This window comes from Schistocerca americana, chromosome 2, assembly GCF_021461395.2.
Source record: "Schistocerca americana isolate TAMUIC-IGC-003095 chromosome 2, iqSchAmer2.1, whole genome shotgun sequence".
Taxonomy (NCBI): domain Eukaryota; kingdom Metazoa; phylum Arthropoda; class Insecta; order Orthoptera; family Acrididae; genus Schistocerca; species Schistocerca americana.
This window is the reverse complement of record NC_060120.1, coordinates 168948645-168969359: the sequence shown is the minus strand read 5'-3', so window position 1 is coordinate 168969359 and position 20715 is coordinate 168948645. Positions and strand designations below refer to the sequence as shown.

The following is a 20715-nucleotide window of genomic DNA, read 5'->3' as shown; positions in this document are numbered from 1 at the left end:
AGGAATGGTGCCATGTGCTTCGTGACAATACATTTGAAAATGGTTGGATTCTCTAGTCAATTTACTCCTTAAGAAAGCAAACTTGTCTGTTTTGAGTCTTTTGGATTTTTGTGCTTGATATCTAAGTTTAAAACTTTCCTAAAAAACCTCTAAAGCAAACAAATACTGAGACCTGAGTAACAAAGTCCACCTCTAGCAGAATAAATTACATTATACTTAGTAAACATATTAAGTTAAAGACAGTGTCATGTGCAGAAATATTGATTTTCAACACTTTGGCCACAAATGTCAGTACACAAGTATCTCAAATATGACAAAAGTTGTGGAAAATAAATTATTTCTAAAGGATCATAACATCAGTGCCGTAAAAATAGTGACTGAGGATTAGGATCTGATTTATCAGGCTAAAGGGTCAGAAAACAAATTAGCCAAATTCTATCATATTACGCTAAGACATTTTGCTTTTGCTGCCCAGTTAAGGAAATACAGAGGGTGCTAACCCATAACCAAGATGTAGAAAATCCAGGTTGCCATTTCCAGCAAATAAGATTAAACTCGGGTAAAATATTGAGGACCTGGGTGTGCTACAAGAGTCAACAAAGCTGCAGAATTTCAGGGATAAGTGTAATGAATCCAGAAAAAAAATCTTTCAGAAAGAGCTTATAAATCTAAGAAAACAGATGTACAGGAATGAAATAGCTCTATCAGCCAACATAGCCAAGACTTCATGGAATGTAATAAATAAATTTTGCAAAGTCATTCCCAAACCAGGAACTGAAACTGTAAACACTAGATGTGAAGGAAACACAGTTTAAGATCTAATAAAGTATGCAGTGTTTTAGTAAATATTTTATATTTGCAGCTGTCAATCCAGTTAATACCACAAATGTAAGTGTTAAAGCAAAGCTCTGCCCCATGCAAGAGTCATTCTGTGAATTCCAAGAAATGAGTAAACAGGAAATAGGCATGATAATAAATTACTTAAAGAGTAAGTACTCATCAGGTGGTGTAGTGTTGTGATTAAAGATGTAGTTAAAATAGTTACTCATCTGATTAACTATAGTATCAGAGAACACACTTTTATAAAATACAGTGAAGTGTAGCACAGTTAAACCAGGGCACAAAAAAGGATCCAAGGAAAAGGTTTCAAACTTTAGGCCCATAAGTTTTAATACGCATCTGCAGTACAGTATTTGAAGTTGTACTGCTGACACAACTTATTGACTACTCCTCTTTCTCAAAAACTAAGTTACAAACAGAAACACAACATGGCTTCCTAAAGGATCACAACACTATCACAGCAATTATGGAGTTCCTTCATAAAGTGTGTGGTGGTATCTTTGATCAAGAGGAGTTTCTTCATAAAGAGTATGGTGGTGTCTTTCATCAATGAATGTAAAGACCCTGTTAGCCTACAATTTGGTAAACCATGATTTACTCTTAAGTAAACTTGAGGCATACAATGTACATGCCATACCCACTTAACTGATGACTACATACCTAGCTAATCGTAAGCAGTGTACAAAGCTGCATTACAAAGTAAATGAGGTCATAAACTTCCAGTCCAGATGAGAAACAGTCACACAAGCTGTATCCATGGCTCACTTCTGGGCATTTCCCCCTTCCTAGTGTAAATAAATTATATAGAGCCACCTCTCAACTCCCAATTGCTAAGCTACTTAGACGATGCCTCACAACTATTTGTTGGCAAACAAAATGATGAGTTAACATTGGCAGCAAATTTGAGGGTCTAGGTCAAATAACTACTTATTTCCATGATCAGGGTTTGAAGATTAATGTCAGTAAATCTCAATTAATCGACTTTTAAACTCGCAAATTCACACTAAACTTCTGTCACTAACATAGGCAAAATTGAAGCAATAGAAACAGATGAACATCAATTTCTAGATATATACCTAGATGAAAATCTACAATAAATAAACAATATCAGTTTTATATGTAATCGAATCAGTAGTTCACTAACCTAATTAGCCAATCATCAAAAGTAGTCTCTAATAAGACATTATAAGCAATTTATTATGGGACAATTTTTGCACTGATTAATTCTGGGATAGAGACATGGGACTGTGCTGCTGACATACATAAGAGCAGAATACTAACCCCACAGGAAAGAGCGGTCAGGAGTATCCATGGACTAGGGTACAGAGACCCCTGCAGGGAAATTTCCGTACATAACACATGACCACAGTTTACTTGTTGTATCTTTACAAATTAATTACATTTTTTGTGACACATCAAAACAATGCAACCAAGTGCTCTGATATGGATGTCTACAATATAAAAAAGGAAAGACTGCTTTTATAGACAAACAACTAAACTAAAAACAATATGTGATGGTCCATGCATTGATGTCCAGATATGTTATTACAAACTGCCTAGTTCTTTGTCACAAAGAGAACTGAAATAATTCCTGATAGATAAGTGCATATACTCCCTGAATGAATATTAATATTAAACTAAATTGAAATCTTTTTATATTCTGTTCTGTAAAATCTGAATATACATAATAATTACGGTGTATCACACAATTTTGTGGTCTTATTAAGTACACTGATGTCTGTATTATGCATATATAAAATGTATGTATTCTCTGTTTGTACAAAACATGTAAAAAAATTGCTATGGAGTTTGCAAAAGCCATCAGTTGGTGGCTCCATGCAAAAAATACAATAAATAAATAAGCTACTGCTCAACAGTTCATGTATACAATGAATTCTTTTCTAGGCACATTAAATTGTACTGTATGAGGAATTTTCCATTATGATTATGACAATTTAATTACTAAATGTTACTTTCTTTGCATATTTTAAAAATATGAGATGATTTTCCTGTGCATAATATGATTCAAATAAGAAAATATGTAGAAAATAATTTCATATTATATTGGAAAGACAGTCACAGTAAATGCTATGACTACTGGTAGAAAACACATACAATAAAAGGTAAATCATAATTTTGCTTTATAAAAGCAAAATTGCTACAATTAACAATGTGAGAAATGAACATGTGTAACAAATCAAGACAGAAAAATCTCGCGTCACTGGAAATATTTTAAAAATAGTTTTAGTTAAAAAATGAGAAATTTGTGATATATTTACACTCTATATACAATGACTGGAATTCAGTGAAATGTCTCATTTTATACTGATTATTTCCCACATATGTCCTCACATTTAGTACATTATCACAGACTATAATTTAACTTCTTAAAATGTGCACCCAACACTTCCTGTAAGGCCTACTAATGAAAGACTTCTGTTTCATAACACATTAGTTTTATGGGATTTCACTGGTTACTGCCAATGTAAAGAATCACATGTTTCTCCTGCAAAACTCCCAGTCACATTTAGTTTCTTGCGGTGTCATCTGCTGTTGAGTTTCAACATACATACTGCAATCATTGTTTGCACTCACTATCCTGTTCTCTGGTGTAGTTTTGTCCTCTTTGCCGTTGTATTGACCGCCCTTAACTGAAGGTGATCGGATTGTAGGAACTGTTGCCAAAAGACCTGCAATGCATAGATTACACATACCAAGTTCAGACATCAGTTCTCTGCAATAAGCTTCCCTTCAGCTGTAAACAGTTTCCCCTCATGCAAACTGTTTACAGCCAAAGTTTCAAATAACTAATACAAAAATATCACTTCTTTAAAAAGTATTTTTTATAAAAATATTAATAATTCTAGAATGAGGAAAAATTATTCTATAATCTTTCAGCAGTGAGTATTAAGACTTTGCTGATGAGCGAATCATTTATTCATTTTTGGTTAATGGCTAGATTTGTCTCATATTATTGGCATTTTAATAGACCTCAATTTCACCTGCATATGATCAAACTGAGGCTGCCTTATCATGTAAGTATACCTACTTTCTCCTAATGGTCACATATGCGTTTTTGTTTGTTTTTTTTTCCTTTTGGGGTTGGGGGGGGGGGGGGGGGGTGAAGATTATAGTATTGGACTACAACTAACTGCTCTTCAGTTTACAAGCTATCATCCTGGTATCTATGGCTATTATTACTTCCAAAATGCTTCTAACGCATTTTTAAAGCTACATTAGACATTCTACTTAACTGTATCTCTGTTACACAAAATTGTTAAGGCTTTCGTGGCCACTTGTTGACAAACTGCCTATTGGCTTCTGTCTCGGGTTCTTCGGCCGACGTTCATCTAATGATTTTTCTGACGTTTTGCCAGCACGAGTGGCTGGCATTGTCAAAGCTTCACCCTCCATTGCCGGTGGTGAACTGGAGCTGAGCTCGCGGCCGCAGACTATATGTACCTGGTGCACCAACGTCTGAGGGCTTCTCTGCAGTCATTTCCGGTGCGGTTCTCCTCTTGCTACCCGCGACAGTCATTCCTCGGACGTTGGCGCGCCAGGTACATATAGTCTGCGGCCGTGAACTCGGCTCCAGTTCACTGGAGGGTGAAGCTTTGACATTGCCAGCCACTTGTGCTGGCGAAACGTCAGAAAAATCATTAGATGAAAGTCGGCCGAAGAACCCGAGACAGAAGCCAATAGGCAGTTTGTATCTCTGTTGATGTGCCTGATTTTTGTAGATCTAAACAGTTTACTTAATTATAAGTGGTATATTATGTCTTATTTCCAAGTAAGTAAAGCATACAAGATTATAACAGATCCCAAAGACAAGATGTGGGCTTGTTGGTGGTAACAAGCAGACAGGTGATAATGAGGTGGTTGACAGAAACCACTACACTACAATAGTCCACTCTACATTACACTACATTACAACCATTGCATCTTCCATCCCAAGCACTGGAACACTCAACTGACACAATAAGTGAGATTGGCAGATACATATTAGCAGCAAAGTTTAGCCTCCAGGAAGTACCTGAACACAATTACAAAGTACATTACAATAGCTGTATTCCATGAATCTTGTCGACAGGGTTCTCTGAGATGTGGAAAGAAGGCAAAGACATACATGTAATTTAAGTGTGTAAGTGCAATGCAGTGAAATAGTGCAGAGGTACAATACAGTGAAATGACTCAATATTACAAAAGACTAGTATATTAATGTGCTAATATCAAATAACTCAAAACATCACATTTGAGAATTTCTGTGAAGACACTTCTCAGTGGTACAGAGTGAGTTGTCCCATAAGAAGTTCCTTAATTGAGTCTTAAACTTCACCATATTATGTGATACTTACATGACATTTGATGTGCTCTAATAGGCAGTTGATTACATGTTTGCTCATGTATCTGACTCCTTTGTGTACTAATGTTAACTCTTTGAAATCTTTGTAGAGGCTGGGTTTTGTCTTTGTGTTATATTCACACTTTTCATATTTTTTTTTATATATAAGGAACTGGTAAAATACCAAGTTCTTTTAAGCAATTTCTGCAGGATATTCTAGAATGATCTCTGTATACAGTTTTATAACATGCTTCTGCATTCTGAAGTAATGTTCCTAAAAGTTGAGTTTCTAGACAAAATTATTCCATTACTAACCAGGAACAGAAGTAGGCAAAATAAAATAGTTTCTATGTTTATTAAATCACCAATACCATTGATCATGCATATTGCAAACTTCGCTTAACTAAGGCCCCCCATTAATTCTTGTCAGTGAGTTTTCCAATTAAAATTGTGATCTATCTCCAGTCTCAAAAACCAACACCTTCTACCTCTTGTATTTCATTATTTCAGAAGACTCTTTTTATAGCTCGACATGTCTGTGACAAATACAGAACTGCATGTACTGAGTTTCATCAAAATTCAGTGACAGTTTATTTGCTCTGAAGTACCTTCGATGATTTCGAATATTTTGTTAGCTGCCTTTTCATTAAGAGGACTGATGCTACTTTTTATTCCCATACTTCTATCATCTGCAAAAGTAGAAAATTTGTGTGTTCTGAAACTATGAATGGAAGATCATTTATAAATATCAGAAACAAGAGAGAACCTCAAATAGAAACCTGTGGTACATTATGTCTGACAACTCTGAAAGTCTATTATGTGGTTGACTTGGGACTGATACATACTGCTTTCTGTCTCAGATAAGATAAAAATTATGAACCTCTGTTGAAATGTTTTGTTGTCATAACAGACATGTACAGCCACATTTGTGAGAGATGTAAAAACAACAGCCAATCAATATACAAGTCAGCATTTCTGAATTTTCAAAGAAAAAAAACATAGCAGATTAAAGAGAAATCCAATAAAGAAAGAAAACCTTTCTTTCTTCCAATGACACCACATACTGAGAACCATAGTTCAAAGTACAGGCTTCAGGTGACTAATATTTTTACAGACAGACACCAAATAGGGAGGAAACACAAAGACACAAGAACATTACGACAGTCATAGAATATGAAATAGAGAGTATGATCATGTAGTGTGTCCACTTCTGTAGCTGAGTGGCCAGTGGACTGACATGCAGGGGCCCCGAGTTTCATCCCCCTGTACTATCAGGAATCTTTCCTTGGTGGGAGGATTGTAATGAGGACCCTACATCACATGATGCCAACTGCGAAGCTACATGAATGAGAGGTAGTGGCACCAAGCTCTGCTGAACTGACGACAGGCAAGAGAGCAGTGTGCTGACTCTCATGCCCCTCTATACAACATCCACTTCATGCCATGGAGTAGATGATGGTATGGTAGTCAGTTGGTTCTGATAGACCCATCTGTGGTCAGAATGGCAGTGCTAATCTTGCTAAGCATCATGTAGAGTTATGATGAACAATACTCAATTGCCATGCACCTGACAAACATTGTTAGTGATTAGTAATGAAAACTTCATAGAGACACCTTAAACACATTAGAGCAAGGTGAAGACTGGAACATGAGATGCAACAACAGAAATAAAATGGAGACAGGTACTAAGGAGAGGAAGAGTCAGTCTGGTTTATGAGGATATAAAATACAATGTAGGTGTCTGGTACATGAGCATCGGAACACACACTGCCTAGTTATGGAAGTCTCAAGGGAACAGTGTTAGCAAAACCACCAATTTAATATAGTTTTTCTTATGGAATCATCCCTACTTGAAGGGTGTAGTGGAGATTCACAATGTGTTTAACTAACTTTGGCAAGCTCACAGTAGGGAAAAAAGAGCAAGGTCAAGGTGGTACAGTGGTAAAATATAATGGACCTGCATTTAAGGGGAAGGATGAAAAGCTCCTCCTTTCAGATGAATTTCCCTGTAAATCGCTAGGAAACACAGTGGAAATCCTTAAGGTAGGATGGATATTGCTTTGGTCAGAGTGGATGCTTCTGGCATTTAGCTGACCAAGTAGCCTCTTACTGATTTTGTGTAACATTTGCACAATATCTTATAGTTATTGGATAACTTAAAATTAGTTTACTACAGCAGTTTCATTTGATAATGTGAAACAACAAGTGGCCAACAACCATGAAGGGTCTTCTTTACAATGTCACCTATAAAACTCTCTCTTTGTCCCTGTGAGTATTTATTAATTAATTAATTTATTTTTGGTGTGCCACACATGTAAATCCAAAATAATTCTTCTATTTATATAATTACCATTTTTTGTAGCTGTTCTTTTATTTTAGTGCGATGCCAAATTAATCCATATACTATGAGCAAAGAAATTATATATCAGAGGTTTACATGAATGTGGTGATGGAGCAGAGATGGTTAGAAATGTGCACAGATATCAAACTACTGCAAGTCTGCCAGTCCCATTTAAACTGGAAAATATAGCATTTAACTTGTACTGCCACAGTTCCACCTTAATTTTTATTTCAGATGTTGAACCTTAATTATTGTTCCTTTCTTTTAATTTTTATTGCCATGGCTCTTATTTTACTGCTTTTAATAATCCGGTGAGTTCAAATCCCTGCCTGATGAAATATCCGACAGCAGTAAATTTCTGTTTTTGATCATTTTTTAGTAATAACTTAAGAAAGAAATGCAAGTTATAATTTAGGTGCAGTACAAAAATGATTTTCTTTAGAAAATTACTACGAATTCTACTCTTGAAAAATTAATACAATTAAAATTGAAATAATTAGTTTGTCAGTGTCTGCTGCAAGTTGCATACATTTATTCACATGATCTCTTATGAAAGCAGATGCACAGAAATCTCCTTGCAACAAATAAAAGTAAAGTAGATGTCAATAGAGCTTCAGGGTGGTTTGTGAATGGATTAAAATCTCTTCAATATACACTGAGTAGTTATAAGTTATGGGAAGGCCAAGGGATATTATAAATGCTCATCATTTGCTGAAGCCTAGGCAGTGCATTTGTCTCCATGCTGTTGTGATAAAGATAGATTCCTGATGCCACAATTCAAACTGGCTGTGATATCATTAACAGAACATTATCGATCACCTGATATGGCTCCAAATAGATGACATGAAATCAATCAAACACCTGTAGTCACCCTAGCTGGTGGTTTACATACACTGATGGAAAAAAAAATCACAACACCAAAAAATAATTAATGTTGAATAACAAAATTTCAGGAATAAATTTGTCTAGGTGACATATTTAAATGATTGACATTTCAAGATCACAGAGTAATGCAAGTGTGAGATAAGCCACTGCAAATGTGACATGCTGGCACATTAATAATTGGTATAACTGCTAAAATGTTGAAAGCAGGCATGGAAATATACATGCATTGTGTTGCATGGGTGGCCAGAAATCAGTTAGTAGGATGGAGTTCTACATCTGTTGCGCTTGGTCAGTTAATACAGGCATTGTTAATGCTGTCTGTGGATGATGCTGGAGTAGTCATCCAATAATGTCCCATACATGCTCGATTGCGGACAGATTTGGTGAAGCAGGACAAGGCAATATGATGACACTCTGTAGAACATGCTAGGTATATGGACAATATTTGCATTCGGTTTGGGACTCTGGCACATCATACTCCATCTGCACCAGCAATTTGAGCAGCAGTTGCCACACAGTGCCACAACGAACTGTTACAATTCAACTACTTCAAGGACAGTTCCGAACCAGACACCCTGTAGTGTGCATTCCACTGAACCCAAGATACTACCATTTGTGATAGAGAACATCCTCCTGACAAAATATGGGGAAATTGTTTTTCATGTATCAACAAATCCAAATACATGATGGCAACATACAGTACAGTCAAAGACTGTAGGTCTCACAAAAATACTTTTTGTGGTAGCAATATTCCACATAAAGACAACATATTGGTGCAAGCTAAACAAGAATATGATGCCACAATGAGCCATTATATCAACACTACTGTGGCCAAAATAATCTTGCATTTGTCAACCTTGCTTTGCTGTGGGAAAGGACACATTACAGAAATCAGCTGGATGCAAATGACCATGAACTCTTGGCTGCTCATCTGCAACTGATGGACTCACCCTCAGCCTTAGACTGGAACTTAACTGATCTGGCCACAGTAGAGCCTCAAAAGTCTCTTGGAAGATATCCACAACAGAAAAAAAATTCAGATGACCTTTGCAACCACAACATGGCGCACAATATAATTCATTAAAATGCTCCATACAGTAGCTTTATGCAAAACAATGAATGGTGTGGAACATGCAGTATACAAGATGCTAAGATGACAATGAAATTTGCTGTAAAATGAGCCGGATCCTTTCAAAATCCATACAACCAGCTCTCAACTTGACAAGGGCTGAGAGCAACAAGTCTCTCTACACTATTCAATAATCCTCCATTGTCATCCAGTCAGCTAACAAGAGCATAATTTTGGAAAAAGTTGAATATGACCTGAAGATCCAGTTGGTACTGGAAAAGGTTGTCTATCACAAATTGCCATATAACCAAATCTCATGGATAATGTGAGAGACACTAGAGCTACTAACTGGTGATCACTGGAAGAGTATGTTATTAAGAATTTTCTCCCTCACATCTTGCTAGTGTCTTTACTTAAAATGTGGGCTACTGTACATGACATATAGAATATGGGTGATTTTATCAGCCATATTAAGCATCTGCTCTCTTAGAAATTGATATTGTGATCAGCTCTGATGTGTTCCCATCAAACACCTGGTGGATCTGTTCAAGCATACCCTGAAATTGTCTTATTTTCATAAGGCAGAAAGTACGAGTCATTCAATCAGATGTGCAGTGTTCTAATGGAGCCCCTGTTACCTCCAACTGTAGCTAACCTGTTGATAGAGAACTTTCAGGATATTGCCCTGGACACAAGCTGCATTGTTTTCATTGCTATGTCAACAGCACGTACATTGTTTTCCCCCCGAGGGCTTGAAAAATTGGCAGAGTTTCTGGAACACATCAATAGCATCCATGACCACATCAGGTACATGATGGAGGTTGAAAAAGATTGTGCCTTGCCCAGCCGTGACATTCTTGTCCACCAAAAACCCAATGAATGCCTCAGCTATGACTTAAACAAAAAATCCATTCATACGGACTGGTATTTTCATGTTTTAGCTATCACTACCTGGTCCAGAAGCACATTGTTCTGAGGACATTGGTTGATTGAGCAAAAGCCATCTCTGGTGTCAAAAGCTTCTCATAAGAACTGAACCATTTACAAAAAGTATTTTATGAGAACAGCTACAACAACAAACAAATACTACAAGCAATTCCATAAATTATACACAAGCAGACCATGATCAAGTAGAGGAATAAAAACTGGTATTTTTGCCTTTCTTTGATTCAGCTCCTGTAAAGGCATAAAATCAAGGCAATCTTCAGGCCTTTAACTAAAATACACCAAATCGTGAAGGCTGTGAGAGACAATGTATGCCACAGGCCTGCTGGCATACAATATACCACTCAACTGCAAACAATCGGGCATACCATACGCATGACAGAAAAATACCAGGATGAGCATGAGAGGTGTCTGTGACTACACTGTCCGGGGAAATCTTTTTCTGGGATAGTGCAATAAAAGAAGCTATACAATATGGAACACAGCCCTTGTTAGATTATAGTGGGTGTAGCAGATGCAGGCAGAAAACATTGCCTTATAAGACAATGGACTGAGCACCAGTAACAGCACAGCTAGTACAGCAGCTGAGGGACATTTGGCCAGAAGCTTGTGCATGTGTAACCACTTGACTGAGCATGAACCCTGAGAATATTTACTGAAGCTCAATTTTTGTTCATTGGAGTCTGTACAAAATAAATGCACGATGAAAATTTCCAAGTAGTTATTAATAACTAATGGTATATTGTATGAGTGTTAAGTTGCACATTAGAACATAAAATTAACTCCCCCCCCCCCCCCCCCGTGTCTCTCTCTCTCTCTCTCTCTCTCTCTCTCTCTCTCTCTCTCTGTGTGTGTGTGTGTGTGTGTGTGTGTGTGGTGACTCTGAAAGGGCAGATTATTACTAGGCAGAACCTGTGAATGGTTATCTTGAAAACAGTAAAGCTGGTCAAATCTACACGTGCTACAGTCATAAGCCTTTACGGAAAGAGGTAGAAGAACAGTAGAACTACCAATAGGTGCTAAATGGTTGGACACCTACAACTCTTCACAGAACATGGGGTTCAGAGGCTTGTCTGCTCTGTAAACTAGGATAGATGGTGATTGTGGCATCTCTGCTGAAAGAGCGTAGTGCTGGTGCACATACGAGTGTTTCGGAGCAAACCATTCACAGCACACTATTGACCATGGAGCTCTGCAGCAGACCCCCCCCCCCCCCCTCCAAGTGTTTACATGCTGATACGACGACATCATCAATTATGACTGCAACGGACGGAGCACCAGTAACACCACAGCAATGGAAACACATCAGCTCTTCAGCTGAAACACAGTTTTGCTAGAATATATTGCTGGTCATCTCCAAAAACACTATCATCGAGGTGAACGGTGGCCCAAACGTGCAGTGCAACACAGACATAGGCTGGTGGGAGCAGTATTATGCAACGGGAGATATTCTCCTATGTTTGCATGGGACCTGTGGTAGTAATCGAAAACATGCTGTCAGCTGCAAACCACCTGCATCCCTCATGTTTGAAGTCTTCCCCAATGGCGATGTCATCTTTCAGTAATATATTTGCCCATGCCTCAGAGCCAGAACCATGCTATAGTGGTTTGAGAAGCATTCGGTGACCAAATACACCTGATATAAATCGTGGGGAACCCATCTGGATCATTATTGTGTGCCATCACCACATCCGCTAATCAGCAGCCCATTATTTACATGAATCACTGTGACCTGTGTGTGGACATCTACTGCCACATGCCTCCACATGCCTACCAACAAACTGTTGGATCCCTGATACACAGAATTAGTGATGTACTTTGTTCCAAAGACGTATAACAAGCTATTAAGCAGGTGGTCATAATGTTTTGGCTCATCAGTATAGATCCATCACCATCCTTTTAGCAGAATCTAACAAGGGAACCTCCCCATCGCACCCCCCTCAGATTTAGTTATAAGTTGGCACAGTGGATAGGCCTTGATAAACTGAACACAGATCAATTGAGAAAACAGGAAGAAGTTGTGTGGAACTGTGAAAAAATAAGCAAAATATACAAACTGAGTAGTCCATGGGCGACATAAGCAACATAATGGACAATGCGAGCTTAGGAGCGCCGTGGTCCCTTGGTAGCGTGAGCAGCTGCAGAATGAGAGGTTCTTGGTTCAAGTCTTCCCTCGACTGAAAATTTTACTTTCTTTATTTTTGCATAGTTATTATCTGTCCATTCGTTCATTGACATCTCTGTTCACTGTAATAAGTTTAGTGTCTGTGTTTTGCGACCGCATCGCAAAACCGTGCGATTAGTAGACGAAAGGACGTGCCTCTCCAATGGGAACAGAAAACATTTGATCGCAAGGTCATAGGTCAACCGATTCCTGCACAGGAAAACACATCTGATATATTCTATACGACACTGGTGACGGCATGTGCGTCACATGACAGGAATATGTTGTCGACCCACCTAACTTGTACACTTGGCGAATGGGTAAAAAGATTCTTCTACTCCGCCCGATTTAGGTTTTCTTGTGGATGTGATAATCACTCCCAAAAAAGTGATGAAAACATAAGAGTTTGTCACATAAACTGAAAATAAAGAATTAAACTTTTCACTCGATGGAAGATTTGAACCAAGGACCTTTCGTTCCGCAGCTGCTCACGTTACCACGAGACCACGGCGCTCCTGCCTCCCCATCCTCCTTAATGTTGCCTATCTTGCCTTGAACTACTCAGTTTGTATATTTTGCTTATTTTTTCATAGTTCCACACAACTTCTTCCTGTTTTCTCGATTGATCTGTGTTCAGTTTTTCAAGGCCTATCCACTGTCCCAACTTATAACTAAATTTGAGGGGGGTGCGATGGGGAGGTTCCCTTGTAAGAACTATATGAGAACAGGAAATCAGAGATCTATTGAACTGATTAAGAGACAAGGTGTCTCTAACAGCTGTAGTCTCACTCTGGTACTTTTTCTAAAATATGTTGATTGGAAAATTAAGGCATGTAGCATTATAGTTACAAAGCTGACCACCAAAAATTATGAGATGGAACTGGCTCAACAGACCAGCCTGGAGTTTCTGCAATACCTGATGATAGTAGTCTCTACTTAACAATACCTCCAACATAACCTCAATGTTTGGATGGAAGTATTTAAGAATAAAGGAATGTAGGTAAATATCTGAAAAAGCAAAGCTATGATTATAAATAAAAAGGATGAAAGGCATAGCATTATATGATTTAACGACTTGGGAACCCACAGCTTACATACATGATGGAAGTACTTTTTTTTTTAACTAGTAAAATCTACTAATAAAACTTTTTAGTAGCTGCATTAGCTGTTCACAGGTATAGGATCATACACAACTCATAGCATCTTCAGATGTACACATATGTGAATAAATGTAATACGAATTAGAAGGTATAATAATGGTAAAAATAAGGCAATTAACCAGAAAGACACCAGAACAAATACTCAATTAACTAATTTAACATTGGTTTGTTAAAAATACATGGTTTCGAACCTTCAGGTGGCATTAGAATTGCAGAACTGCCTAAATTTGATGGTTACAAGATGAAACAATCAAAATTTCAGTGGGTAGTAGGCACAGATAGTGCACATGAGCACTGCAAGCCACAAGTATGGACCTACACCCAAAGGGGTTGAAATAAGACCCCAGAGAAAAATTTTTTGGAATAAACCATTTTTGGAGATAAAAATATAATGACTCACCAGTGATGAAAAAATCAACAAATTCCCACAAATGCCACATGATGAAGATGTGACTATGCATGAAGTAGCTAGGAAGGCCAGGCCACCCAAAAGTCCAGCTGATGTAGTATTATTGAAATTCCCAGCACACACTGTGCCAAGAGAAGCAGCCAACAAGCATTATGGAAAATGTCACTGGAGGATGCAAAGATGGAGGCAGAAGAAACACTATTATGTACCAGCCGAAGGCTGCAAACTGTTGCAAAATAAATTAAGGAGGAACAAGTCAGTGAGAAACATAGCAAATACGTAGAGGGCAATTACAGGGCGCAAGTACTATACAAAAACTTCCTGTGATAAAATATGAGTAATATAAAGATTAAACAGTGACCTATAGAAATTGTTACAATAGCAACAAAACTGATTAGGAGAACATATTAAATGAAGACTAGTAACTTTTGCATAGCCTGTCCACATATGTATACGTACTACCTATGTCTGATATCATGTTATGAGTGCAGACTGGTTACTTGTCTCAGTTTAATGTTCCAAATGGGTTTTGTTGCTACTGTAACTATTTATAGGTCATTATATTACTATTGTTTTATAACAGGAAGTTTTTGTGTGGAACTTTTAGTTTTAATTTTATCTTAGTGACTCTTACTGCACAACCTGTAAATGCCATTTGTTGTATTACTTGATGTCTCATTCCTCCTCAATTTATTTTGTAGCAGTTCCCAGCCTTCAGTTGGTATGTAATTGTGTTTCTTCCCTCTCCAGCTTAGCAACTTCTCATGGCATGTTTCCAAACTTCTTGTTGGCTGCACTGCGTGCGGTTGTTTCAATAACACTATGTCAACTGGGCTTTTGGGTGGCCTAGCCGTCATACTTCAGGCAATGTCATATCTCTACCAAGTGGCTTTTGTGGACATTTTTTGGGTTTTCATTATTCATGCTGAATTTCCTCAAAAAGAGAGATATATCAAAAGGCACAAAGGTAGCAGTACATAGATGAACTTATGTCTTGACTTTGATCTATGATTGTGAATCTTAGACAATTTTGTTGTTGTTGTTCCGGTCTGAAGACTTATTTGATGCAGGTCTCCGCACTACTCTATTATGTGTGAGCTGCTTCTTCTATGCAGAACTACTGCAACCAATATCCATATGAGTCACTGAATCACTTACTGCACTCAAGCCTTTGTCAACCTCTATGATTTTTACCCCCCCCCCCCCCTCCCACAGACCATTCTTCCATCACTATACTGACTAGTCCTTGTTGCTTCAGGATGTGTCCTATTAACCATTATCTTCTTTTAGCCAAACTGTGCCATACGTTTCTTTTTCCGCCAGTTTGATTTAGTACCTCCTCACTAGTTATTCGATCTACCCATCTAATTTTCAGATTCTTCTGTAGCACCACATTTCAAATGCTCTTTTATTCTTATTGTCTGCACTCTTGATCATCCACTTTCCGCTTCCAAAAATGACTACAGTCCATACAAATGCCATCAGAAATGACTTCCTAAGATTTAAATTTATATTTGATATTAACAAATATCGGTTTTTTTAGAAATGCTTTTCTTGCTACTGTCACTCTGCATATTATACTCTTTCCCCTTTGGCCATCATCATTTATTTTTCTGCCCATATAGCAAAACACACCTACTACTTTCAGCGTCTCCTTTCCTAATCTAATTCTGTCACAATCAACTGATTTAATTTGACTATTTCCCACAACCCATGTTTTACTTTTGTTGACATTCATCTTACAACCTCTTATCCATCCCATTCAACTGCTCTTCCAAGTCCTTTGTCAACTCTGATAAAATTTCAATATTACTGACAAACCTCAAAGTTTTTAGTATTGGATAGATAGTAAACAAATAAAAAGTCAGTAGTAGAAATGAGACACCACTGCAAAATAAACAAGACAAGGGCAAACATCATCTGAAACACAGTGATTTGGGAAAATTTAATGCAGTGCCTGCACAGATGAATATCCAATAGTAAAAACACAAGTGGCTTGGACACATCCAGCAAATTTCAAAAGACAGCATGCCAGTGTTAGTGTGGGGGGGGGGGGGGGGGGGGGTAAAGGTGAATGGCGAACGACTGGCAAGGACGGCCAAGAAAGACATGGGAAAATGGAATCAAAGAAGTGCTGAGAGGCAGTAACCATGGCTACAGACAGAAAGAGACAGAGATATCTCGTATTCTGTACAATGTGAAGTAGTTGAGGACCAGGTAAAGTAAGTATTACACATATGTTCAGAAAAAACAGAACACCTTGCACAACTAGAGATAGGATGGTCATATTCATAGGACATGCACATTAATGTCTTTTGCAGAAATGATTAACATTTCAGTCACCTCAGTTGTATGGCCATCCATGCTGCATTCACCTGGTTCCAGAGTTCATCTGTTGTGTTTGGCACTAGATCACAGTGCTGCACCCATCATTTCACCATATCCAACACATTTTCAATTGGTGACAAGTCTGGCAATCTGGTGGGACAGGCCAAAAGGCTGACATCCTATGACACCAATAAGGCACATGTTCATGCAGCAACAAGTGGTCATGCATTGTCTTGATGAAAAATAGTACCTGGGGTGGTGTGCAGAAAGGGTACGGCTACAGGTTGCAGAATGTCATTCATTCACATAGGTCACAGTACCCTGGACATGTGCCAACTGTGATTTGTGGTTGTACCGAATAGCACCTCACACCACAAGGCCTTGAGCTGGTGCTGTATGTCTTGTGTGAATGCAGTCACTGTGATGCTGCTCCCCCTGTCTGCAACGACCCAAAATACGGCCGTCATTTTCAAACAAACAGAATCTTCCATATACCATGGCTGTCTAACATGTTTCCGCATATTTTTCAGAGGCAGGCAGAGAAGTGGACAATGTGCATGAAACCCATGCCATAATAAACAGTAACAGACTGTCACATCTGATAGTGAACAATGTGTTACACTATTCCACTGTTGTGCCAGACCCAAGGAAGACACAGATCTGTTCTGCAATGCCATTCAGATGAGGTGTAGATTACATCTTCATGGGGGGGGTTCTGGGTGGTGTGACCTGACCCATCTTGTCGTGTTCTTCGGCCTTCTGTGAACCATTCTGCACACACCCATTACACTGCTGAAACACTTTGTCCCATATCAGCAGCATTTTCCTCGATGGATGCACCACATTCTCTCACGCCAATAACGTCCCAGCTTTCAAACTCACTGGTTTGATAGTATGGTTTGCACTTATGACTGCGAGGCATCCTGCATGTCTGCTCATTGCACACCAATCCATTACCTTCCGTTTAGAGCAGCAACAAGAGCTGCAGGCACGTTTTACCAGTAGGTGGTGTTGTGCTGCGATATTGATGTTGACCTGGAACCCACATGACTCAAATGCTAATCACTTCTGCAGAGCATACTAATGTACATGTCCTGTGAATATGAACGTCCTACAGCCAGTTGTTCAAGGTGTTCTCTTTTTTCTGAGCATGAGTGTATAATCTAATGCATTAACATAGTACTACTACAGAAAATTATTGGTTCCATTACAAATAGTGGTGCGTGACAGACCATTGATAACTGTACAAATTGAGCATTATATAGACACAAAACCAAGTAGCACTGACCAGGATATAAACACACAAGGGAGGGGGAGATGGTGTGTTCCATCATATTACTATTATTACTTTTAGTTTAAACAATGCATGATTTAGACATGAAGACATGTCAACTTTAAGTAACAGTAATGACTTTAGTAAAGAGTAAAAACAAACTGACAAACAAGCCATGAATCAAAAAGACATTCACCCCTCTTTGAACCAAACTCTACAAAGTACACAGCTTATTACTAGTTCCTTATTTGGGGAAAGTGACAACTGACACGAAAAACTGGTAATTTAGTACCTAAAACACATAAAACCAATCATTCTGGCTCTCCAATTGTAGCAAACTTCAAAGTTCCAACCAGTGCATACCGTTTCTGACACATAACGCTTGTAAATGCGGAAACCATTCAAAATAGCGTATCTGTTCATATGAGATTTTTCGCTTCAAATACTGACCATTCCTCCTTGGACACCCTGAATATGAAGTGGTAAACTATAGATAGTCACTTTATTAACTGTTTTTTCAAAAGTAATAGAGACAGTCGTGAAACACAGGGTAACAAATTACCTTGAACAGTTCATCTTTTGTCTGTAAATAGACAAGCTTTTTACAGAGGAATGAGTACAGTCACTTATTACTCAGTTCCATAAAAATATTGATAGAAACAACAGTGTAATAGGAATAAACTTGGTCTTATTGAAGGCATTCAGTACTGGCAAACATGATATTTTACCACATAAATTAGAGGCTATTGCTATATGTGTAGTTGTTAGAAACCAAAGTGCTGTTTACAAATCTGATATTCAGACTGCACCAAGAGAGGTACAACAGAACAGTGTTGTAGGACCTCTCTTTTTACTTATTCATGTAAATGACATTAAGATTTGAATCTGTGGTATTTACAGAACTCAGTTTGCTGATGACACAAATGTTATTGTAACTGGTATAAAAGTATTCCCAACATCTGCAGCCAGAGTTCTGGAATATATACAAAACTGGTTTGGAATGAATAAGTTAACCTTGAATCTTTCAAGAACTAATAATATTCATTACAAAAAACAAACTCACATCATAACATGGACTGCAGAGTTCAAACTAAACAAATTGAGAGGGTAAGCTGTCATCAAATTTTTAAATGTGCATATTTACAAAAATTTGTACTGGGAAGTCCATAGCCTCTACTTCACTAACAAACAAAGTTCTGCTTGCTTTGCATTACAAGTAATTAGTATTGTGTGTATTAGACAGTGTAGCAGTACTGCCTACTTTGCATACATTCATTCTGTTATTACCTATGGCCTCACAGTCTGGTGTCATAATAAGACACACATGGAACCGAGCTGTTAGAATAATTATAAACAGTTCAACGCTAACACCCTCCAAACAATTATTTCAACAGCTAAATATTCTATCCTTGTCATGCCTCTATATACAAAAAGGTGTAATTTATATAAAAAGGCACACTAAGAATTTCAGAACTAACTCAGATCTTCTTTCTCACAGTTCAAGACTGTGAAATGACATCCATATACAAAGAGAAAACAAGGCTTCAGCATAAAAGCAAACTGTCAGGTTACTAGTGTTCACAAACTTCCAGCATAGATTCAAAAAAATTAAAAATTCTTCATTTAAGGTAGCAGTACTCAAAATTTTAGCTGGTTAGTTAATTAGTTACAAGTTCTATGGATAATTTTGCACGATAGATCATAATGATGTGGAATGAGTCATAATAAGACAAACCTGGAAAAGAGCTGTCAGAATAATTACCAACAGATCAACTGTTGTTCTACTTGCAGTAAACAAACTGCAACAAATTTGTAGCAAATAACTATATTCATTTACTTATATATCAATAGTGTTTCTAGTCAAATGCTTCCTATAATGTGAACAGATGTTTTGAACGAAAGTGATACAAATGAGATTTTATTTTTACATAAATATCTACTATGTATTCTGTATAAAATACCTTTTTCATACAATCTAAAATCCAGGTTGGAATAATGGCAGTATTATAAAAAGGATAGATTGCTACTCACCATACAGTGGAGATGTTGAGTTGCAGATAGGCACAACAAAAAAGACTGTCAAACAAGTAAGCTTCTGGGCAAAAGAAATTTTACACACACACACACACACACACACACACACACACACACACACACACACACTTTCCGATGAAGGCCCTTCTGCTCAGAAGCTTACTCGTTTGACAGTCTTTCCGTTATGCCAATTTGTAACTCAATATCTCTGCTATATGGTGAGCAGGAATCTAGGCTTTTCATAATAATAGCTTTTTCACACATTTCTATAATTCATTACAGTTGTATATGTTATTTTGAATGTGTTATTGTGTATGGCACTATGCATCCTTGTATTACGCGGGGGACTATACACCCTTATATCCTTTACGCTGTGAGTTTTCTCACAAAATTCATGCAATGTATATTGTCTCTGGTTCAATAAACTACTACTACTACTACTACTACTACATACCATGGTCATAATACAAGAAGGAAGGCTGACCACCACTGTGATCTCAAAAATCTAACTCGAGGTACATGAAGAAGATGAACATTATTCCAGTATTACAATATTTAAATCATTGTCAGAATCAAAGGTCTACTTAGTAATAGCAGCACATTGTTTAAAAATAAATCAAAGATGTATTTACTTGATAAAACTTTTCATTCACTAGATGAATTTTAACAGAAATGCGTATACCTTTCAGGCACATACTTTTACTGTTTGCTTGTTATGTATTGTACAACAAGTGCTAATTATTATGTCTTCTTTTCACTTTACTTCTGTTTTGTTCTAGTTTTATGTCTTTATTTTCTCCACAACTGTTTTTGTAATATGCTCTATATAACCTGTACTTGTATATCCTTTAACTCATTCCATATCCTAGCGTCTCAAACCCTAAAAGGATCTACAAAATATGTATACAGATAAAAATAAAATAAA

At 37.5% G+C, this 20715-nt stretch overlaps 1 protein-coding gene across 6 annotated transcripts in view; it reads right to left on the bottom strand.

The window, feature by feature from the left end:
• Window positions 1-2016: 2016 nt before the first annotated feature.
• The window catches only part of LOC124592964 (cryptochrome-1-like), a 180257-nt gene continuing 161558 nt past the window's right edge, over window positions 2017-20715 (bottom strand). For 3 of the 6 annotated variants that reach the window (XM_047131884.1, XM_047131888.1, XM_047131887.1), the window contains one exon: window positions 2017-3530. In XM_047131884.1, the coding sequence (XP_046987840.1) occupies window positions 3334-3530 (197 nt within the window). In that variant the 3' untranslated portion in view covers window positions 2017-3333. The remainder of the gene's footprint in view (window positions 3531-20715) is intronic. The other 3 variants (XM_047131889.1, XM_047131890.1, XR_006977770.1) reach the window with 2 other exon arrangements.